This window comes from Narcine bancroftii, chromosome 14, assembly GCF_036971445.1.
Source record: "Narcine bancroftii isolate sNarBan1 chromosome 14, sNarBan1.hap1, whole genome shotgun sequence".
Taxonomy (NCBI): Eukaryota; Metazoa; Chordata; class Chondrichthyes; order Torpediniformes; family Narcinidae; genus Narcine; species Narcine bancroftii.
Genome location: NC_091482.1, coordinates 60,364,977 through 60,389,126, shown reverse-complemented (window position 1 = coordinate 60,389,126; position 24,150 = coordinate 60,364,977). Strand labels below are relative to the sequence as shown.

General features: G+C 41.1%; 1 protein-coding gene across 2 annotated transcripts in view; it reads left to right on the top strand.

The window, feature by feature from the left end:
* hacd3 (3-hydroxyacyl-CoA dehydratase 3) overlaps positions 1-15,914 on the top strand; it is a 28,209-nt gene extending 12,295 nt beyond the window's left edge. For both annotated transcript variants that reach the window (XM_069911839.1, XM_069911840.1), the window contains 8 exons: positions 1,560-1,724; positions 1,921-1,975; positions 5,765-5,875; positions 9,149-9,276; positions 11,204-11,316; positions 12,620-12,726; positions 12,925-13,056; positions 14,198-15,914. In XM_069911839.1, the coding sequence (XP_069767940.1) occupies positions 1,560-1,724; positions 1,921-1,975; positions 5,765-5,875; positions 9,149-9,276; positions 11,204-11,316; positions 12,620-12,726; positions 12,925-13,056; positions 14,198-14,274 (888 nt within the window). In that variant the 3' untranslated portion in view covers positions 14,275-15,914. The remainder of the gene's footprint in view (positions 1-1,559; positions 1,725-1,920; positions 1,976-5,764; positions 5,876-9,148; positions 9,277-11,203; positions 11,317-12,619; positions 12,727-12,924; positions 13,057-14,197) is intronic.
* The last annotated feature ends 8,236 nt before the right edge of the window (positions 15,915-24,150 follow it).

Genomic DNA, 24,150 nt, shown 5'->3' with positions numbered 1-24,150 from the left:
GGAGGGGTGGAGGGCTGAATGAGTTACAAAGCTAGGAAGGGGTGAGGTTATCGAGTTATTTAATGCATGAGAATTATTTAAAAATCTCACCAAGATAAAGTTTGCAGGGAGGTGAATAGGGTGGAAATTGGTAGTGGTGATGTGTATGTTTATAGAATTGAAATGTACGTGGAACAGGATGGAACTTGGATGATGGTGATAAGCTCACAAGGAGGAGCAAAGAAATGAGAACCCTGTGGAACACTAGTGGTAACTGGTAGCCAACCAGAATAGGATCCCTTTATTCCCACTCTATTTCTTCCCGAAGAACCAAAGCTCTACCCATGCTAATATCTTTCCTATGATTCCATGGGCTCTTACCTGTTAAGCAGCCTCACATGAGGCACCTTGTCCAAATATACAACATCCAAGATATGATTGCATTCCTGTACCTTTCGTCTGTTAGCCCCTCAGCCATTGAATGATCGGAGTTCATCCAATTCCCTAACACTGTAAGGAGCTGCAGCTGAATGCACTTCTCACAGATGGAGTTGTTAGGGATACTGTTAGCCTCCTTGACAATCTACATTCTGCAAGAGGAGCATGCTCCTTCCCTGGTTGCCATTCCCACCTTCTATAAAATAGAAAGAAAAAAGCCTGCCTTTACCTGTCACTTTCTGATGTTCCTTGATAGGGTTGTCCTTGTTTCCTCCTCTGCCTCAACTCTTATTCCAATTGTAAGGTAAAACATCATGAGATGGGAATGTGTAAGGAGTTACCCTGTGCAGGGCTGTAACAAGAAGGGGAGGTGTCCTTGTACTCCTGTTAGGTAAAACATCATGAGATGGGAATGTGTAAGGAGTTACCCTGTGCAGGGCTGTAACAAGATGTGAATGCATCCTTGTACTTACAAGATAAGAGAGACATTGATGGATTGAGAGGCAGGAAGCTAGCAGGGAAAGGATAGCAACAGTTTTAGTCATTGGACAAGTAATGATATGATGATGTTCTAAGCACGTATCCAAGGGTATAAAAAATCATCATTTTGCTGTTAACGGCAGAATGCATTCTCCGACTAACATTGTTAGTTGCAAGTGTTACAATCCGGTAATAAAGAACAAAGAACCCTGATTTCGACTCAGTCTGGTGTTTGTCTCACTCATTCATGAACAAAGCAGACCTAACACAACCCACTTCCACAATGGTCACTGTGCTAATATATCTTGCCTATTTCTGCTTATTGCACTCTTTCGCTCCAATGCCCATTCTCTGGAAAAGAACTTTTAAGCACTTTACACACCTATATACAACAAGCCTGCTATCGCACTCTCTCTCTGAGAACATAGAATAATACAACATTGAACAGACTTCTCGGCCAACAATTTTGTGCTGACGTACATAAACCACATCAACCCCTTTCCTCCTTCACAGAATAGTTTGTGTTGAGGATGTTTAATTTTCCAGTCCAGTTTATTTTCTAGAAATGTCTGACTTTTGATAAGAATGTTGGTCTTTTTTCAAATTTGAGCTAAAAAACTTCATTGAGAGAAAGTTTATTATAACAATTATTGTTTTGCTAGCCACTCTTCAAAACCACAGAAAGACAGGTAAATATAACAGTGAAGAAAATGGAGAGCAAATGGTGGGACAGACTGACCAAACAAGAAAAGAAACCAATATTTTTGGCACCTGATTTTGACCGCTGGCTGGATGAATCTGATGCCGAAATGGAGCTTCAGGAAAAGGTAAATTAATTGAGAAAGATTTGTGCATTGGACTCGAAGCGCTATTTTCCTTTTTGTTCTCTTCATAATCAGCAAATTAAGACACTAGTCACTACTCTTTGTAGACCCATTTCATGGTTGTTTTTCCCTTTAACATCTTCGGAGTGTTGAATGTTTTTTTGGATGACACAACACCATTTCTGTTTTATCTTTATAGGAAGAAAGGGAAAAGATTAACAGAATAAGTTTGGAGTCCAGGGTTCGGAAGAAATGTAAGTATAAGAATTTAAGTAATTGGAGCAAGAGTAAACTATCCATCCGTTGAACTGATGGATGATTTGATCGGTGGCTCTGATTCCAGATTCCTACCCAGTCCATCACACTAGGTTCCCTCTGGTTCAGTAATCTATCTCTAACTGGAAGTATTTAAAGAGTGAAATGAAGAAGAATTTCTTCACTCATAGAGTCATGTGTCCTCAGTACGTTTATCCCAGAAAGATGAATCCTTGGATTTATTAAAAACTGAGATGACTAATCCTAATTAGTAAAGAAATCGAGGGTAATGGGGAGAGGTGGAGAAAGTGCATAGTCGTTGGTCATACAGCATGGAATGGCCTCATGCCCTCTTGCTTTAGTCCCACTTGACTGCATTAGGCCTATACTCTTCCAAGCCCTTGCTGTCCATGTAAATACCCATGTTTCTTAAAGGAAGCTAATCTACCACTTTTATGGGAGCTTGTTACAAATGTCCACCGTCCTCCGAGTGAAGAATTGTCCCCTTGCATCCCTTCCAAATTGCACCCCCCCTTACCTTTATAGTTATGCCCATTTGTTTTCGATTATTCTACTCTAGGAAACTGTCATAATTCACCTCATCTATACCCCTCATTTTATACATCTCTGTAAGATCCCCTGTCAATCTCCTGTGCTGTGAGGGAAACGTGATATCCCAACATCTGCATTCAATGTCCTGATTGATAAAAGCAAGTATCCCAAACGCTCTCTTCACTGGTCTGTCTTTCTGTGCTCCCATCTTTATAGAGCTATGTACCTGCACCCCTAGGTCCCCTCTGCTCCTTGTCACTCTTTAGGATACTGTCATTAACAGAGAGCAAGTCCTTCTCTGGTTCCATGTATCAAAATGCACTACCTCATACTTTTCCAAGTTGAACAGCATCTGCCATTGCTGAGCTCAGTTCCCCATCTGTTCTGGATCCTGTTGTAAACCTTCGCTGTTTACCATAGCACATATATCTATGTCATCAGCAAATTTCTATAACATTCTGACTATTATCCCTGGGTCAATTTTTTATTCATTTGGCTAGCTGGCCTTCTATCCCATGTGACCTAACCCTCCATGCTAACCTACTGTGTAAGACCTTATCTTACAATATACTAAGATCCATATGATCAACATCAACTGCTTTACCCTTGTCTACCTCCTTTGCCATGTCTTCAAAAATTCTATCGTTCCTGAGATCCTATTTCCCATGCACAAACCCATGCTGGCTCTCCTTAATTTTCCCCTGGCCATTGGGGGAAATCACTTAGATGAGCCCTGTCTGCTGTGGCAGCAAGGATCTCTAGTGGTCAGCCACATCTCATTCACATACTGACATGTTTGTCCATGCCTCTTGTACTGCCAGGTTGAGGCATATGTAAATTAGAGGAACATCACCTTGTATTTTGAAATGGTGTTCTCCAGTCATATGGCATCAATATTGACTTATCCAAATTCTGGTAACTTCTTGTCCCCATTCTCTTTTTTTAAATCCCCTTGCTTCCCCTCATCTCTCTGACTCCTTTCTTTATAAATTGAGGTGTAAGGTACAGTTACAGGCCCTTTTGGCCCAATTACACCCAATTGACCCACAACTCCCAGAACATTTTGAATAGTGGGAGCAAGCCGGTGCACCCGGAGGAAACCCATGGAGACGTGTTGAGAACGTACAAACTCTTTACAGACAGCGCAGGATTTGAACCCCAGTCTCAATCTTTGGTGATGTAACAGCGTTGCGCTAACTGCTGGGCTCACCATGCCGCCCTCTTTTCCCTGCTCATCACCTATACCTTCCTCCAGCTTCCATTTCCTTCATGTTATGGCTACCAATCTCCCATTGTTCTATGCCTACCTATACACTAAACTCGTGCACTTTCCCAGTCAGGCTTCTAATTGAGTCATCGTTAAGCAAAGGTGAGATGCTGGAAAACTGTAGGGTGGCTAACATAGTACTTTTTTTAAAAAAAACAAGTCTGTGAGGATAAGCCAACGAACTACAGGCTGGTGAGCAGTTGTGGATACGTTACTGGAGGGGATTCTGAGGGACAGGATCTACAAGCATTTGGAAAAGCAAGGACTGATTAGAGATAGTCATGTATATGTGCATAGGAAGCTATCTCACATGAATGTGGAGTTTGTTGGAAAGGTGTCCAAGAAACCAGAGTACAGGGTCCACATGACTTTAACAAGGCCTTTGATGAGGTCCAAACAAGACAGAGGAGCAGAATGAGCTATTCAGTATGCCTCGCCATTCAATTATTCATTCTTCCACTCAGCACCACTCTCCCCATACCTTTTAATGCCCAGGCTAATCAAGAACCTATTGATCTCTGCCTTAAATATATGCGAAGATTTGAACTTTAGATGGGGAGAAAATTCAAAATTCGGAAGGGCGTAGGGACTTGGGGGTCATCGTGCAGAATAACCTAAAGGTTAACTACCAGGTTGGATCAGTAGTAAAGACAGCCAATGCTGTATTGGCATTCAGTTTAAGAGGAACAGTGTAAAAGAGTAAGGAGGTGTTGATGCTGCTCTTTGGGGCACTGGTGAGACCTCATTTGGAATACTGTGTGCATGTTTGGGCCCCTTATCCGAGAAGGAATGTACTGATGTTGGAGAGAGTTCAGAGATTATTTTTGAGGATAAATCCTGGAATGCAAGGGCTAACATCTGAGGAGCGTTTATTGGCTCTTGGACTGTATTCATTGGAGAGTAGAAGAATGAGAGAGGATCTCAGAAACACTTTGAATGCTGAAAGGATTGGACAGAGTAGATGTGAATAAGATGTTTCCCTTGGTGGGTGAGTCCAGGACAAGAGGGCACAGTCTTAGAATTAGAGGGTACCCATTTAAAACAGATGAGGAGAAATTTCTTTAGCCAGAGGCTCGTGGATTTACGGAATTCGTCGCCACGTACAGCTGTGGAGGCCCGATCATTGGGGGAGTTTAAGGAGGAGATTGATAGGTATCTAATTAGTCAGGGTACCAAGGGATATGGGGAAAAGGCTGGAAATTGGAACTAGATGTGAGAATGGTTTTAGCTCATGGAGGCAAGACTTGATGGGCCAAATGGCATACTTCTGTTCCTTTATCTTGTGACCTCAAAAACTACCTGTGGTGACAGTTTCCACAGATTTACCACCCTCTGGCTAAAGAAATTCCTCTGCATCTAAGCAGATGCCCTTTAGTTGTGAATATCCGTGAAACAACCTTTCTACATCTACTCTGTTCATGCCTTTCAACATTCAAAATATTTCAATGAGATTACCCCTAATTCTTCCAATTTCCAAGGAGTATAGGCCAAGAGTTATAAAACACTCCTCGTAATGATAACCCTTTCATTCCCGGAATCATCCTTGTGAACCTCCTCTGAACCCTCTCCAACATCAATGCATTCTTTCTTAACTGAGGAGCCCAAAACTGCTCACAATAGTCCAAGTGAGGTCTCACCAGTGCCTTATAAAGCCTGAAGATCACATCCATGCTCTTGTATCTCTATTACTCTTGAAATGAATGTCAGCATTGCTTTCACCTTCAGGCTATCCTGCACAAGAACGTCCACAGGTCCTTGTACATTTGGGTATTTTCAATTTTCTCCCTATTTAAAAAAAGTTTCCCATTTTATTTTTTTGCATGCAAGTACATAACCATACACTTTCTGACATTGTATTTATGCTGGAATTGTTTGCTTTCTATTTGTTTCTATCTGTGGTGGTTATTGGTGTATTTACAATGCATTATGTTTTCTTTTTAACAGTCTTGTTTTCTTTGCTTCCCAACAGCCTATGTCAGCATGAAGACTGCTTACCTATTTATGTACAACCTGGTGCAGTTTCTTGGTTTCTCTTGGATCTTCGTCAATATGACAGTGAGACTCTTTGTCTTTGGCCAGGGTAAATGTGCAAATCATTGTGTGCAAATCTAGAGTTCTGGCCCTGCATTGGTCGGAAAATCTACATCTTTGGTGTTGGAAGTCAGTTGAAAGTGAACGTGTGGACTTCCAAGCTGAGATAAAAATTACACTGGTGTCTCACTTTCAACTGTACTTGGGTATTGGCTTAAATATTTATAATTTTTAAAAAAAAAAAGCAAAATATAATTTGGAAAGATAATGTTTAGCCAATTGCTGTTGTATTTCTGAACCTTTTCTTCTTCCATTAGATTGTTGTGCCTCAATACTGCCTGCTCTATTCTCTCTATACTCACAACTGTATAGCTGTTAGTTCCAACACAATTTATAAATTCACTGTCAACACCAACATTGTTGTCCAGATAACTGGAAATGCAGGATGGATATTGAGAATCTGGCTCCCAATGTCAACAAGATCAAGGAGCTTATGGATTTTAGGAATGGGAGATACCTGTCTGCCTAGATGGGACAATAGGGGAGAGGGTTTGAACCTTCAAGTTCCTTGGAGGCCATTATTGGTGGAGCTTTCCTGGAGACTGAAGCTGAGGACCGTGAAGAAGGCACGCCAAAGTTTCTATTTTCTAAGAAGTTTGAGGAGATTTGGCATGTTTTCGGATAACTCTACATGTACAGTGGAAAGCATACTGAGTGATTGCTGATCGGGTTCTTCGAGTGCACAGAAAATCAGAAGACTGCAGAGAGTAGCATATATACCTAAGTCCATCGTGGGCTCTGACCACCTATGCATCGAAGATAGGTATGTGAGGTGTTGCCTCAAGAAGGCAGCCAACATCATTAAGAACTCCCATTACTCTGGTCACAACCTCTTCTTACTGCTACAGAAGTCTGAATTCCAGCATCCCTAGGTTCTAGAACAGTTTTTCCCCAACCCTATCAGGCTCTTGAACCTCCCCTTAACACTCCTGGACCACAAAAAAATCCTATCTGTCCTATTGAAATGCTTTTTTTTTCCTAGCGTGAAATATATATGTAAATATTTATTAAACTATGTATTTTTTAAGTACAAAACCTTTAGCCCTTTATTTGTTACTTTTTTTGACTCTTTGTCCCTATTGCATTACGACACATGCCAATGGCTACAATTTTTCTAAATCTGCCTGAGCTTCCACACAAACTCCCTACCAGCCATCCCTATTTGTATGTCAACCACCTCTTTCTCTGCCTCTTCACTTTTGTTTCACACCTACTGCAAATCTAGTTTAACCACCTGGCCAAACAGCATTAGTAAGCCTCCTTCCTAGGATATTGGTTCCCATCCAGTTCAGATGCAACCAGTCCTACTTATGCAGGCCACCCCTTCCCCAAAAAAATGTTCCAATGATCCAAGAACTTGAAACCCTTCCCCCTGCATCAGCCACTCATTTGTGCTGTCTTCCTTTTCTGATCTTCCCTAGCTTGTGGCATTGGGAGTAATCCAACGATTACTACCTCAGAGCTCCTGTTCTTCAGCCTCTTTCCTAACTCCCTAAACTTACTTTGCAGGACCTCTACCCCACTCCTGCCTTTGTCACTGGTACCAATTTGTACCATGACCTATGGCTGCTCACGCTCTTCCTTAAGAATATTCTGCACCCACTCAGAGAGATATCGTGGACCTGAGCACCCAGGAGGCAGTCTCTTTTGCGACCGCAGAATTTCCTATCTGTTCCCCTAACTACCAAGTCCCCTATGACTTGCTCTACCTGATTTCACTTTTCCCTTCCAAAGCTCTAAGCCAATCACAGTGTTATGGTCTGGTTGATGCCTGGATCAGATAGATCATCCTCTTCAGCAGTATCCCAAGGGTACTTGTAACTGAGGGGAATGTCCGCAGGGTGATCTTGCACTGACTTCTTTCTTCCCTTGCCTCTCTCGGTGTTCACCCATACTTGGTGAATCCTGCACTTTGGGTGTAACCACGTGCTCAAGACTTATCTATGACTTGCTCAGCCTCTCAGATGATCCTCAGTATATCCAACTCCAGTTCCTTAATACAGTCTGTCAGGAGCTGGATTTGGCTCCACTTCCTGCAGTCATTAAGGAAACCATCAGACAGGGAAACCATACAACAGGAGAAGCATTCCACTGCTATATCTACCATCACTCCTTCACTGTAGTACCAAATCCCATTCTCACAGTCCCAACGAGTATCAAAAAGAGCTGCAGTTTCAGTCCCGTGCTCTATGCCCTGTACACTCATGATTTATAATGTTGACGACACCACTTCAGTTGTTGGCTGAATAACTGGAAATGATGGGTCAATGCAGAATGGAGATCAGGAATCAGGTAGAGTGGTGCCAGAAGAATAATCTCGCTCTCAATGCCACCAAGACTAAGGGACATTATCCTTTTTTGGAAGGAGAGGCTGAGGGATCAAGCACCTGCCTACATTGATGGGAGGGAGATGGAAAGGGTTAGCACCAAGTTCCTGGGAGTCCATATAATTAGAAGACCTCTCCTGGAGCTAGCACATTGAGACAATGTGAAGGCACCTTAAAATCTGAGTGATTTAGTGAGTCGTTGAATACTCCATCGAACATCTACAGCTGCACTGTGGAAAGAATACTGGCTGCTTGCAACACAGCATGGTCTGGTAATTTAAGTGCCCAGGAATGCAGATGGCAGCAGAAGGTAGCAAACATTGCCAGGTCCATCACATGCCCTCAACCTCCCATCCAGCTACGTGAGGCATTGCCAACATGATAAAAGATCCTCTTCACCCTGGTCGCAATCCATTCTCGTTGCTTCCTTCAGACAATGTACAGAAGCCTGAAGGCCAACGGCTTTCAGGCTCTTGAACCTCCCCTTGTCACACCATAAAAGTAACTATTCTAATGCCACTTACTTTTCTTGCACTGTTAACTGAATATTTATGATCTATCTATTTATAATTTCTATATTTTAATGTAATTTTTAAAAAAAAGAGTATTAATTTTGGTGCAAGTGTACACTGTACAAAGGATAATGCAATAAAAAACATCCTGGATGAGGCTGAAGTAATCCTGCCCATGTGGGCAATAAGAATATATTCAAGACTACTTTGGCTATTCAGGCAGTGTTGGTATTGTTCATTAATGGAAATGTGCCCTTAAAGAATTCACATCACTGCCCAAAAATTTGCTCTGACAGAATTTGTGGAAAAAAAATTCCAACTATTCTTTCTTGATGAATGTACAGAAGACACTGCTTCATGTTACAGAAAACTTGTTGCTCTAGACTCTTGGCTTTTCTAATGATTTTACTTGTTTATCTACAGATTCTTTATTTGATACATTCCATGCAGTGGGTGACATGATGAACTTTTGTCAGATACTTGCAGTTGTGGAAGTTGTAAACCCGCTACTGGGATTTGTGAAAACTGCATTGATCCCTGCCTTAATCCAGGTATCGTTATAGCATTGGACAGCATAGTTGGAAGAAGAGGCAAATCTCTACTCTTTTCTTCCTTGGAGAATACTTTTGTGCAAATTAAGCTTTACTTCTCGCTAAGCAAGGACAGTGGTGGGGAGAGCCAGCATGGATAACCAAAGAAATAAAGGCAGGCATCAAACTAAAACTTCATGGGTCAAACTAAAACTTTATGGGTCATACTAAAACTTTATGGGTCAAACTAAAACTTCATGGGTCAAACTAAAACTTCATGGGTCAAACTAAAACTTCATGGGTCAAACTAAAACCTCATGGGTCAAACTAAAACCTCATGGGTCAAACTAAAACCTCATGGGTCAAACTAAAACCTCATGGGTCAAACTAAAACCTCATGGGTCAAACTAAAACCTCATGGGTCAAACTAAAACCTCATGGGTCAAACTAAAACCTCATGGGTCAAACTAAAACCTCATGCATACAGTTGCTAAGAGCAGTGGGAAACTAGAAGATGCTTTAAAAACCAATAAAGAACCCACCAAACGATAAAGAATTGAAAGATAAATTAAGAAAGTAAGCAGCACAAAGTATAAATTAGATTTTAAACACATAGTAAACACTTTATAAAGCAGAAAAGTTTGGTGAAAGTGAAATTAGATCTCTTGGAAGCTGAGAAGGGGGGATTAAAACGGGATCAATATTGAGTAAAGTGAAAATGGCTGACGCTTTGAATGACTATTTTGTGTCGGTCTTCATGGCGGAAGACGTCTAACATGCCAAAGAGAAATGTTATAGATGCAATGGGAGGTGAGGACCTTCATTCAACCAGTAGTGCTGAGCAACTATTGGGCCTAAATGTATACATCTATTGGGCATGTATCCCAGGAAAGAAAGAAATGAAGGTTATAGTTGAGGTATTTATAGCAAATTCTCTGGACTCAGGGCAGATCCAGGTTGATTGAAAGTCATTGAGTACACACCACTGTTTTTTTTTAAAGATGTAGGCAAAGTGCAGCCAGCTATAGGCAATTATCTTACCATTGGAGTCAGAAAACTTTGGCTATCATTGAGAAATAGAGGAACATCTGGATAGAAATTGTTCCATCAGGCAGACTTGGTATAGATTCTGGAAGGGAAAATAATTTTGACCAGATTACTGGAGTTCTGAGGATAAAACAAATGCAGTGTATACAGTAAAACCCTTGGTTTCCGGCACCAGTGGGGATTGGTAGATGTTGGATTTTTCCGGTTGCTTTAGACTTGTACAATGCCTACAATTTGTACAATTCTTGTACAATGTTCTTAACCCTAATACACCTCCATTAAGAACAAACAATTTAAAAAAGACAAAATATTATACTGTATTTACTCTGAACAAACTTAATTTTACCTTATTTTATTTTATTTTCAGTCACATTATTTGAAAATATTTAACTGTCACTGCCATCTCCCCTTCCATGGAGCCATACAAAAGAAGAACAATAACATTATAATTAACCCTCCAAGCCTCTGAATGGGGTGATTCTTACAAAGTAGGGACAAGGAGACACTTTAAGAGAGTTACCCCAATGGCAAGCGGATCAACCAATTCTCATCCTGCGCGATGCCATTACTGTTTCACACAACTTTATTCAAACAGCTGCTATGATCAAAGCACGACCAAGGCATCCGCTGACTGAATATTTGCTCCCATGTGTTACTTCAGAGAACATTTACTTTTACAATTTTAAACTTGTGTATTTTTTTAACCTATTATTTTATTCTTATTCATTTAAATTTTTTATTTATTTTCCTCATTTGTTTTTTGACAGTTATTTGAGCCTGCTGGTTGCTTAAATTCTGAATATCCGGGTTTTTAACTGTACTTGGATTTCCATGATGTGACGCCGACTATTGCAGTTTAGAAATTTGTACTTTAATTTTTTGACCCAATTATTTTTAACAGGTAATTGGGAGGATGATGATTCTGTTCGTGGTAATAGGAAATCAAGTGGAAGTGCAGAATAAAGCAGCAGTTTTTGCTGTCTTTTACATCTGGAGCATCATCGAAATGTTCCGGTTAGTATTTCACTTATTTTTTCTTGAAGATTCAATTGATGGTCAAAAGAACCTGGTCGAGAAGATCATTTGCTATGATTTGTTGGCAATGTTCTTAACCCTTTGCCCACAGACTGAGGAGATTTATGACTATAATAATGCAGAATATATTTAAAAAAATTGTAATAAATAAAAGCACTTTAGCATCTTGTCAAAATGTAGTTTAGTGTATTTTACCGTACAACACGGAAGATGCCCTGTGCTTGAATTTATCGTTCAAGACTTTAACCATAAACGTTGTGAAGTTGCATTACATCTGTATAGAACTTTGGTAGACGCAATTTGGAGGATAGTGTGCAGTTCTGGAAAGAATATGAAGGATTTGAGGGGGTGCTGGAGGTGCACCAGAATGCCTGCATTGGTCAGTATTAGCTTGAAGGAGAGATGAGACAAACTTGGGTTGTTTTCCCTGGAGCATCGGAGACTTGATAGAAGTTTATAAAATTGAGAGGCCCTGATAGGGTAATTAGTCTTTTTTCCCAGGAAGGAAATGGTCTTAAGGTGAGAGATGAATAGTCTAAAGGATATTTATGAAGAAAATTTTGTGTGTGTACAGTGGCAGGTGCCAAGAACATGCTACTTTATCCAGGATGGATATACCAGAAGGATTAACTTTAAAATGAGAGAGGTTTAAAGGAGATTTGAAAGCAATTAAAAAAAAAAAAATTGAACGGGATTAGGTTCCTGGTACTTGCTGTTACTGGTGTGGTGGAGTTTGAAGTTGAAGGCAGAAGAGGTATTTATGTTTGAGAACATTTAGAAAGACACACAAATAGCAGGGAATGGAAGAATATATAGCATGCACAGGCAAATTTGATTTATTTAATTTGGCATCATGGTGGGCACAGACGTCATGGGTTGAAGGGCCTGTTCCTGTTCCGTACTGTTCTGTATTCACCCTCTCTTCATATGATTCTACCTATTTGTTCAAGTTCATTGACATCCGGCAGTACATGTACATAGAGAAAAATAAATACCAAATTATTTTTTAGCATTCTTTTCTTAGATGATGCAATAGATATAATGAAAAATCACGACGTAGACTTCTCAGAATGCAACCTCCCCCCCCTGCCCCCTTTCCCTCATCAATAGTACAGGGATGGCCTGTACTGGCTACGTTTTCTCAGTCGTGTCGCAAGTTCTCGACCTGAATAGTGTTGACGTTCCCTTGAGCCTGCATTTTATACTGACCTCCGCATAATGGTGGTGCAGTTAAAGCTGCTACATTGAAGTAATGTGCATGAATCATTCTTTAATGAAACAGGTACCCTTACTACATGCTGTCATGTGCAGGAACCGAATGGAAAATACTGACGTGGATCCGATACACTATCTGGATTCCACTTTATCCTCTGGGCGTCATTGCAGAAGGTTGGTTTTAAATTTTTGTATGATTTTTATGTTTTTTGATAAATTATAACTGAGTTCTGAAATAATGGTCTGCATATATGTCCTGAATGGAGTGTGAACTTTTGGTGAGTTTATCTTTCTTATAGACTGCACATACTTGCAAGTTTTCTTGCCTGAAAAGATTCATTAGCATTGCCCCCCCCCTCTTCTTTTCTACAGCTGTGTGTGTGGTTCAATCTATTCCATACTTTGAGGCAACTGGAAGATTTTCTGTCAAACTGCCCAATCCACTCAACATCTCCTTCAGCTTTACCTATTTTCTACAAGGTTACCTTGTTATCATGTTCTTGGGTGAGTTCCAATGACGGGTTAAATTCTCATATGGATGTGTAACATATTTCACTTTGTCAAAGGGCTGATAAACATTGAAAAATTAGTTTAGGACCTAACTGTAAATAGGGTCTGTGAATGAGTGAGGGAGGTCATATCCATCATCATCTTTGCCCTTTCCCATTTCCGCACATAGTTATATTGAGTAAGATTGGACCAGAATTGTTTAAAATGCTGTCTCTCTCCCTTCTTGAATAGTGGGATGACATTTGTATTTTTCCAGTCTACAGGACCGGACCAGACCAGAATCTATTGATTCCTGAAAGATCATTATCAATTCTTCCACAGTCCCTACCACTACTTTTTTTCAAAACCTGAGGGTGCAGTCCATCTAGTCCGGGAGACTTATCCACCCTTAGACCATTCGGCTCTCCCTCGAAATAGCAACTGCATTCGTTTCCTTTCCATGATACCCTTTGGCACACTGTTAATGTCTTTCACAGTGAAGACTGATGCAAATTACTTATTTAGTTCCTCTGCCATCTCCTTGTCTCCCATCGTTATTTTTCCAGCATCATTTTCTAATGGTCCTATATCTCCTCGCACCTCTCTTTTACTCTTTATAAACTTGAAGAAACTTTTTGTATCCTCTTTGATATTATTTCCTAGATTACTTTCATACTTCATCTTTTTTCTCCTTATGAGTTTTTTTAGTCAGCTTCTGAAACCAACCCTCCCTTGTGATAGCTAAGTCTCGGAAAGGTCCACAACCTTGTAATTCCACCTGCTGACCCATGCTTGAAGTTCATCACACTTATTGTTAATACTTCTAACATTAAAGTAAAAACTTTGTAGGTGAGATATAAACCAGATGTGGCTAAGGGTGAAAGGGCAAAAGTTTTGGGGAAACATTAGGGAGAACTTCTTCACAGAGAGAGTGGTGGGGGTGTGAAGAGCTTCCAGCTGAGGTGGTGAATGTGGGCTTAATTTTAACACTTAAGAAGTATTTAGACAGCCCTCCATATCCCATGTACCTAGGTGCAGGTCAGTGGGACTGGGCAGAATAATAGCTCACATAGACTAGAAGGGCTGTTTCTGTTCTGTTGTTCTATGCTTCTAAATATATGCAGTTTGTACATTATGTTCCAATTCTCTTTTTCAGGTTTGTTTGTAAATTTCCGCCACCTGTACAAGCAACGTAACAAGCGCCTCCGAGCAAAGAAGTACAAATTGCACTAGGAGGGTTACGTCTGAGTTGGGAAAGAACCACTTCAATCAGTTCAATTCGGTGTAACCTTGCCTTTTGTATGAAAAAAATATTTTGTAGAAAATGAAGAAAGCCACGACAATATATCAGTAAAATTTCAGTGATGTCACCCTCCTGCTGCCCATATGCCACTCACGTGTGCAGTTAACTCTCACCTCATTGCTGTCTTATGCTCGAGTAAGGGACATTCCTTGCACTTTTCATCCAGCCTGTTGACACCCTCTGAGCTGCTGTCTTCTAGTTTAGATGGCCACTGTAGAATTTTTCTGCATACCACAGTGACTTTGACAGGACCCATCTTTGCACTAACTACAAATCTGGATACACTACCTGGCATTGTTATAGGTTGTTCTTTTATGTCATTCTGAAGTCCAAGAAGAATCTTTCAGTGACTTTTTTTTCTTACAAGAAAAGTAAACTTTGTGCCCAGAAACTTCCTCTGGGAGTGGAATTTGCAGCAAGATGGCGTATCTCTTGCTGAAGACTTGCTGGTGGTTTTCACGGTATCCCACCATCTTACAGAGTTCCATCATTATCATGCACTTTGTGGAGAAATATAAGTAGAGGTTGGAGAAACTTGTTTTCTCTGGAGCATTGGAGGCAGAGAGGAGATCTGTTAGAAGTTTACAAAATTATGAGGCCCGGAGAGGCAGAAACCTTTTGCCAGGTTGGAAAGGTCAAATACTCGGGGGGTGGGAAAGGGGATTTTTAAAAGAGATGCAGGAGTCAAGTTTTTATGCATAGTGTGGTAGATGCCTGTAATGTACTGGTGGTATTGGGCAATTAGCTGAAGCAGATGCTGTGGTTATATTTAAGAAGCATTTTGACAGAAACATAAAGAGGAAGGAAATCGAGGGATATTTAATTTTGCATCTGGTCAGGGGCACAATGATTGTGAGCAGAAGATTCTGTTCTTGTGTTGTATTGTTCTATGTTCATACCAACAGGAATACCCATTCAGACATTTAATTTTTCCGTTTATAAATAATTGAGGAAATCCACATTTTGAATTGATCTTTCACCCTCATGTCAAGGTGCAGCGAGGAAGTTTGTTTGGTGAACTTATCCAGCAAGGGAGCAAAGGCAACATGATTTTACTGGTGTGAGGTTCATTCAGAGGTCTGATAAAGATGGGAAAGAAATTCTATATCTGGTGGTGTGTGTGATCTCACATCTGTGGGAGAAGGTGAAGAGGTTGTGGCAAGGGTGGGATGAGTCCAAAGAATATGTGACTGTTATTCCAAGGAAGTATAAATGAAGAGAGGGAGCTGTCAGTGCGGCTGCAGAAGTTGTTGAGAGACGTGCACTATTTCCCCATGTTTCTGGAAGTAGAGGTGCTGATGCTCTTCCGTGGCTGTCACATTGATGTGGGTGGACCAGGAAGGGTAGCTGGAGATGTTTGCTCTTCGGATCTGAAATCTATCAACTACAATATCTCCACTCTGAGATTGCTTCTTTATTTCATTTTATCAAATGGCTGATACACTGAATTAAGTGCTCTGGTAGTTAAAAGACCTAGCTCTAAATGTGATCTCTGTGTGAGGCAGACTGGATCTAATGTCTTTTTATCCTTTTTCTACTTCTCATATGGACAATAAAGTGAGTAATGGAATCTCATTGATTGGTGGGCATTATTAGATGTTGGGAAAATTATTTGTGTGTGTGTGTGTGTGCCTTCTTTACTCCCAACCTTTCCGTGTTGTATCAGATCAGTTGCTTCCCTGCAGTTCCCTCCCTCACTTCCTCTCCCGTCAATACACTCTTCCGAAGAGAAACTCTTGTGTAAGTTCTACGTTGAAATGAGCCAAGCTGTCCGAGATTTTGCTTATGAATATTTTTGATACAAGTTAACTAGGGAAAGGGTTTTGCATTAAAATATGATGGTACTTTGAAGCAGATTATGTCCTTGTGCATTGAGTTAAACTTTATATCCAGAATAGTAGGGAGGGTGTAATTCAATAAACTCTCGAAGATGGGAATATTGCCCAATAGATCATTTACAAAACGCAAGCTGCTAAATCTTTGATTTCCTTCTTTTTCTAGGGCAGCACAATTAGTGCAGCGGTCAGTGCGGCGCTATTGCAATGCCTTTGGATCCAGCACTGTCTGTAAGGAGTTTGTATGTTCTTTCAGTGTCTGCATTGGTTTTTCCTCGGGGGGTGGGGGGGGGGGGCTCCTGTTTCCTCCCACCCTTCAAAATGTACATGGGCTCTGGGTTGATTGGTGTGTTTGAGCAGCACGGGCTTGTGGGCTGCAAGGCCCTGTTGCTGTGCTGTATGTTTAATTTTAAAATTGCACTTGGGTAGGTTTCTTAAAGCAGACAATTTTATACAACACCCTGTGGCTTTGAGTAGGATATTTCTTGTTGAAGCATTGGAGTTAAATAGGCTATCCTGCAGAATGGATCAAGGTCTGTGGTTCAAACATTAGTGAAAATCAGTGGTTCTGTTTTCTTTCATTTGTAAAATGTACAGTGTGAGACCTGCTCCTGAAGCCCCCACTTAAAGGTGTAGTTCTTCCACTCTAACGCATTGCAAATCCCAAGAAACAGTATTCCTTTACTGGGACCCAGCTGAGATGTACCTTCAGCCCGACTCGTCCATGCCAACCAAGTTGGATTCTGGGCTAATCCTGGTTTTCTGTCCATACCCTTATAAGCCCTTCCTAACATATATCTGACCAAATATCTTTTGAACCTTGTTATCGTGGCCACATTTAGTTTCTTCTGGTTGCTTGTTCCAGATAGGGACCACCCTCTGAATGAAAAGGTTGCCTTGTGTCCCTCTTAAATCTCACCTTAACCTGTAAATTCAACTTTAAAAAAAAAAACCGAGCCACCAGAACTGCACATAGTGCTGTAACTAGTTTTACTGATGCCTGGTACAGCTACATCATGAGATCCCAACTTTTATCAGTTCATACCCTGCCAAACATCTTTATGACCACTGGAGTTGCCACCTTCAAGGAACTGTGCCCTAGTATTCCTATCTGTTCTACAACACTCTACAGGGCCAAACCAATTTTTTTTTTTTGGCAACACTTTACACTTGTTAGAGGGAAGGCCCTCCTTCCCAACTGATCTAGATCCTGTTGTAAACTTGAATATCCTTTGTCATTGTCCACTGCACCACCAAATTTGTCCAGCACAGTTGTGTCAGCGTGGTTAACATAAGACATTACAGCACTAGTGACCATGGTTCGAATCTGGTGCCATCTGTAAGGAGTATTGGGACTATTTGCATGGGTTTTTTACTGAGAGGGTTTTAAAAAAAACCCATGGTTGACAAGAATGGTGGAACATTTAGTCAAATGAAAGAAAGGGCATCCTTAGGTTGAGGAGGCAAATAGCAAGGACTTGAATTATAAGGTAGTCAGGAAGGAACGAGGGACTTAGGAGAGCAAATAGGGGGCATGAAAGGCCCTGGAAAGTAGGATTAAGGAAAACAGAGTGGGTATAAAACCTCTCGGGTATAGAGAAGGATAAAGGGGAGATATTTAATGAATAATTTGCTTCAGTGTTCACTAGGGAGAGGGATCTAGATTAATGTGGTAGAGCACATTGATGTAAAAAAAAATGAGGTGGTGTTGGAACTTGTGCAATTAATTTGGATAGGCTATAATCATAACTACATTGGACAATCTCCCAAGAATATCCTGCAAGCATTTTTGTTGGTTTTTTCCCTCCCTTCTCTTACCTGCTCTTCTCTTGTAACTGCAGCAGCTGAATCCTGGAACATTTAGATGTCAGTCTTGCACTTCTCTCAGCTATGTTTCTGCTATCTAAATATCAGATGATCTAAAAATGGCAGGGTGGCTGGTATGGACCTGACAGAGTGGGGAGCAGAGACACAGCGCTGCTCTGCAGGGACCTACTGTCTGGATCATATGCTGATGACTTTGTACAGGCATTTAAACAGCCTGTTAAAGGAGCCTAGTGTTTTTAAAAAAAACTTGCAACAATGGGGTCTGTGCCCAAGATGGCAGAACCTGTGCTGAGCAACGTTCAATAAGGAATTGTAGACTCAGGAGAGCAGCGAACTGGTGCAGGGCACCAGCAAAAGGGAGATCATGCCCCTTTGAGGAGAAGTCCCTGCAGGATGATGAACATGGCAGTGGAGGGCTCAATGGTTGAAGGATCTACACAGACTGCTGGAGAATGGCTCCCTGGAACCAGGTATCGGAACAAGGACTTAAGGTGCTGAGGGCAAGAAGGGCTGAGAGGTTGAGATTTAATTTTGCTGCAATGTCGTTTGACCAATGAGAATCTAGGTACACTAATCCTACTTTTAACTCTTAATATTCACTGCTCTCTGATGGGCATGTGTGGCTGCAGAACTTGGTGGCCTTGTGTTCATTGAAAGTGTAATAATAGGAGGATGTGGAGGATGAATGCGTGGCTAAAGAGCTGGGGCAGGGGATAAGATTTTTGGATCATTGGGATCTCTTCTGGGGAAAGTCGGACCTGTACAAAAGGGATGGACTCCACTTGAACTGGAGGGGGACCAATATCCTGGCAAGCAGATTTTAAACTAGTTTGGCAGGGGGGGGGGTGGGGAGCAGAGTCTAGGGTGCATGGCCACCTAGTTAAGAATGATAAAGATAACAAAGGAAGGATGGAGGTTAAGGTAAAAGGTAGAATAAGGAATATATGTGACAGTCATTCTCTGAAATGCGTGTACTTTAATGCAAGAAGCATAGTGAACAAGGTAGATGAGCTTAGAGCATGGATTGGCACTTGGAATCATGATGTGGCAATTAGTGAGATCTGGTTACAGGAGGGTCAGGACTGGCAACTAAATACTCCTGAATACAAATGTTTTAGATTTAGGGTAAAAAAGGGGGAGGAGTTGCTCTGCTTGTTAAGGAGGACATTACTGCCGTGAGGTGGCAGGATGGTTTGGAGGGATCGTCCAGTGAGGCTGTTTGGGTGGAATTGAGGCATGAGGGTACTAATAGGAGTGTATTATAGACCACCAAATGGGCCAAGAAAATTGGAAGAACAAATTTGTAAGGAGATACCATATATGTGTAATAAACATAAGGTAGTGATCATGGGAGATTTTAACTTCCCTCACATTGATTGGGATGCCCATACAGTAAGAAGGCTGGATGGGCTAGAGTTCGTCAAATGTGTGCAAGATAGTTTTCTTAATCAATACGTAGAGGAACCGACTCGGGACAGTGTAATACTGGATCTCCTGTTAGGGAACGAGATAGATCAGGTGTCTGAGGTTAATGTTGGAGAACAAATTGGGTCTAGTGATCACAACTCTATTAGTTTTAGGGAAGAGCAAAGAAGGGCCTAAAGTTGAGGTTCTGGATCGGAGAAAAGCAAATTTCGAAGGAATGAGAATGGCTTTGGGGAGTATTGAGTGGGACATGACTTTTTCAGGAAAGGATGTAAATGAAAAATGGAGACTATTCAAAAAAGAAATTTTGAGAGTACAGAGTAGATATGTCCCAGTGAGGATCAAAGGAAAGGCTGGAAGTCATAGGGAGCCTTGATTTTCGAGGAATATTAGAAATTTGGTTAGGAGAAAGAGGGAGGTGTACAAGAGGTATAAACAGCAGGGTGATGAGAAATTGAAAGAGGACTACAAGGAGTGTAGAAAAAATCTTAAAGAAATTAGAAAGGCCAAAAAGAGGCACGAAGAAGCTTTGGCAGGCAGAGTGAGAATAAATCCAAAGGGTTTCTATAGGTACATTAAAAGTAAAAGATTAGTGAGGGATAGAATTGGACCCCTTGTAGATAGGGAGGGTAGGCTATGTGAAAAGTCAGAGATGGGGGAAATTTTAAATGATTTCTTTTCCTCGGAACTCACTAGAGAAAAAAATATTGTACCAGTTGAAGTAAAGAAAAATAGTGGGGAGATCATGAATCATATAAGGATAACTGAGGAGGTAGTGATGGCAGTGTTAAAAAAGATAAAGGTGGACAAATCTCCAGGTCCGGACAATGTATTCCCAAGGACACTCAGGGAGACTAGTGTACAGATAGTGGGGCCATTAACAGAGATATATAGGATGTCTTGGGGTAGTGCTAGAGGATTGAAGGGTGGCTCATGTTGTTCCGCTGTTTAAGGGTCCAAATGTAAGCCTGGAAATTATAGACCTGTGAGTCTGACGTCTGTGGTGGGTAAGTTGATGCAAAGTGTTCTGAGGGATGGCATCTACAAATATTTGGAAGAACGGGGATTGATAGGAAGTAGTCAGCATGGTTTTGTCAGGGGTAGATCATGCTTAACAAACCTTATAGAGTTTTGCAAGGGGATTACAAAAAAGATTGGTGAAGAGAAGGCTGTGGATGTTGTCTATTTAGACTTTAGTAAAGCTTTTGACAAAGTTCCCCACAGGAGGTTAGGAAAAAAGGTGGAGGCATTAGGTATAAATAAGGAGGTAGTGAAATGGATTCAGCAATGGTTGGATGGGAGGTGTCAGAGAGTACTGGTAGAAAATTGTTTGTCAAATTGGAGGCCGGTGACTAGTGGAGTTCCTCATAACGATCTGGAAGTTCTGATGGTAAATTGGATAAGTAAGTTTGCAGATGATACAAAGATTGGTGGTATTGTGGACAGTGAAGAAGATTACTGTAGCTTAAAAAGAGATAAGAAAGCTAGAGGTGTGGGCTGAGAAATGGCTGATGAAATTTAATACGGATAAGCGTGAAGTGTTGCATTTTGGAAAGGCAAATCTAAATAGGTCATATACATTGAATGGTAGACAATTGAGGAGTGCAGAGCAACAAAGGGATTTAGGAATTATGGTAAATAGTACCCTCAAGGCTGATACTCAGGTAGAGTGGTGAAGAAGGCATTTGGAATGTTGGCCTTCATAAATTGGAGTAATTCAAGATTTGGGATGTTATGATGAAATTGTACAAAGCATTGGTGAGGCCAAGTTTGGAAAACTGTGTACATTTTTGGTCACCGAATTATAGGAAGGATATAAACAAAATGGAGAGAGTGCAGAGAAGGTTCACGAGAATGTTGACAGGATATCAGGGTTTGAGTTACAGAGAAAGGTTGAGCAGCCTGGGGCTTTTTTCTCTGGAGCGTAGAAGATTGAGGGGGGATTTTATGGAGGTGTTCAAGATTTTAAAAGGGACAGAGAGAGTCAATGTGGATAGGCTTTTTCAATTAAGAGTGGGGGATATTCAAACCAGAGGCCATGGTTTGAGATTGCAAGGGGAAAATTATAAGGGGAACATGAGGGGAAATTTCTTCACGCAAAGGGTGGTTGGGGTGTGGAATAAGCTTCCGGCAGAGGTGGTTGAAGCAAGGACATTATTTACATTTAAGGAAAGACTGGATAATTACATGGAGGGGAGAGGATTGGAGGGGTATGGACCAGGTGCTGGTCAGTGGGACTAGGAGGGTGGGGATTTGTTCCGGCATGGACTAGTAGGGCCAAACTGGCCTGTTCTGTGCTGTATATGGTTGTATTATAAAATGAAGCATCCCCAAGTTAGAAAATTGCACAGCAAACAAATGTAATCCTTAAATGGATCTTTTACATTCTGGGATCAGATCAAGTACCTATTTGCTTCAGGCTACCTACAAGATTATTTGAATTGGACAAATCTATTTTATACATTAAAAATGATGTAATTGCTACTGAGATGTTTTTTAAAAAAAAAAATTTTTTTCTTCAGTTTCCTTGAGCCCCAGAGTTCATAACTCCTTTGCATTCCCTCCAGCTGGTTATTTGTACTAAGTGGACAGCATCAATACATTTATGTGTGGAGGAAACTGAACAAGGTAAGTGAGCAGAGTTAAAGAGGAAAATCTGCATGTACAATACACAAAGTGCTGGAGAAACTCAGCAGGTCACGCAGCTAGGAAGTAAAGGGTAACCAATATTTTGGGCCTGGGCCCTTCGCCAAGGTATGAGCAAAAAGCTCCTGAGTAAAAAAAGGTGGGGGGAGGAGGGAGGAAGGTGCAGGCTGAGGCTAACAGGTAAGATCTCATAGGTAGATATGGTTGGACAGAGAGGAAGGCTTTCAAAGTTTGCAGAGGGATTTGGACCAACTGGAAAAATGGGCCAGAAAATGAGATGTAATTTAATGCAGACTAGTGTGAGGTTTTGCCTTTTGGAAGGATAAACCAAGGTAGGACACCGAGGAGTGTGGAGGAACAAAAGGATCTGGCAATACAGATACATAATTCCATGAAAGTGGCGTCACAGGTAGACAGGATTGTAAAGAAAGCTTTTGGCAATTTGGACTTCATAAATCAAAGAACTGTGTTCAGGAGTTGGGATGTTATGGTGAGGTTGTAGAAGACATTAGTGACGCCATATTTGGAGTATTGTGTGCAGTTCTGGTCACCAAACTACAGGAAGGATATCAGTAAGATTCAGAGAGTGCAGAGATTTATTAGGATATTTCCAGGTCTTCAGGAGTTGAGTTACAGGGAAAGATAAACAGGTTGGGGCTTTATTCCTTGGAGCATAGAAGAATGATGGGAAATTTGAAAGAGGTTTATAAAATTATGAGGGGTATAGACAATGTGTGTAGGCTCCACTTAGATTAGAAGACATGGCTTTAGGGTGAAAGGTTTAGGTGGAAGATTAGGGGGAACTTCTTGTAAATGCAGGCTCAAAACTTAATAAATTGAATAGATTCATAGATGGGAGAGATCTGGAAGGTAATGGAATGGGTGCAGGTCAGTGGGACTAGCGGAATGATGTTTCGGCTCAGACTAGAAGTGCCTATTTTCTGTGCTGTAATGTTCTATGAGAGAGTGGAAATGACAAAAGTTGAGGAATGATAGGGAATAATCAAGAGGCTTGGGGGACGGGCTTAATGGAAACTAGAGAAGTTGATGTTCGTGCCATCTGGTTGGAGAGCCCTAGATGTTACTGTATATTTGGTGGTGTTCCTAAGGTAAGCGAACACATCAGAGTCTAACTTATCACTGGCAGACTATTTAAACAATTTACATTTGAAGGATAGGATGTACAATAATAGAATGTATAAAACAGATTTGACCCAGTAAAGCATGCCAAAGACCATAAGACCTAGAGCAGAAATATGCTAATCACCCCATCGAGTCTGACCTGTCATTCAATCATGAGCTAATTTATTTTCCCACCCAGCCTTCTCCCCCAGAACCTGTCTGAAATACAACCAGTGACGGCCTCCACAACCACCTGTGGAGACAAATTCCACAGATGCACTACCCTCTGGCTGAAGAAATTTCTTACCATCTCTGTTCTGAGTGAATCCCTTCAGTCCCAAAGTTGTACCCTTTTGTCCTAGACTCTCCCATCATGGGAAACAACCTTTCTGCACCTACTCTGTCCATGCCTTTCAACATTTAAAATGGTTCAATGAGATACCCCCTCATTCTTTTTAATTCCAACAAATACAGGCCAAGCTGTCAAATGCTCCTTTGTATGATAACCCTTTCATTCCCAGAATCACCCTCGTGAGCCTCCTTTGAACCCATTTGTGTTTGCGCTTCATGCAGGCTTCGAACCATTTATTTAAATTACTTGTTAACTTACTGTATTGACATAACTAATATTTTTGTGTTATCTTTAATTTCTGAATGCAGAAGAGTATAATCAGAGAAATGACAATGGGTAAATGGGGTTTGAGAAACATCTTCATTGGCAAAGGTGGGAGGTTTGGGAAGGAAATCTCAGTTTTGGGCTTTTAGATGCATTATCAATGATTTAGAGAAGAAACATGATGAGTAAATTTGCAGATGACACCAAAATTAGTGGCGTGGTGGACAGCGGGCAGACCTTGTGGAATCTGGATCAGTTGAGAAGATGGGCCACTGAATTACAGCTGCCTCAGAAAGCAGCACCATACTATTGCCTCTAAACTATGAAGATTTGAA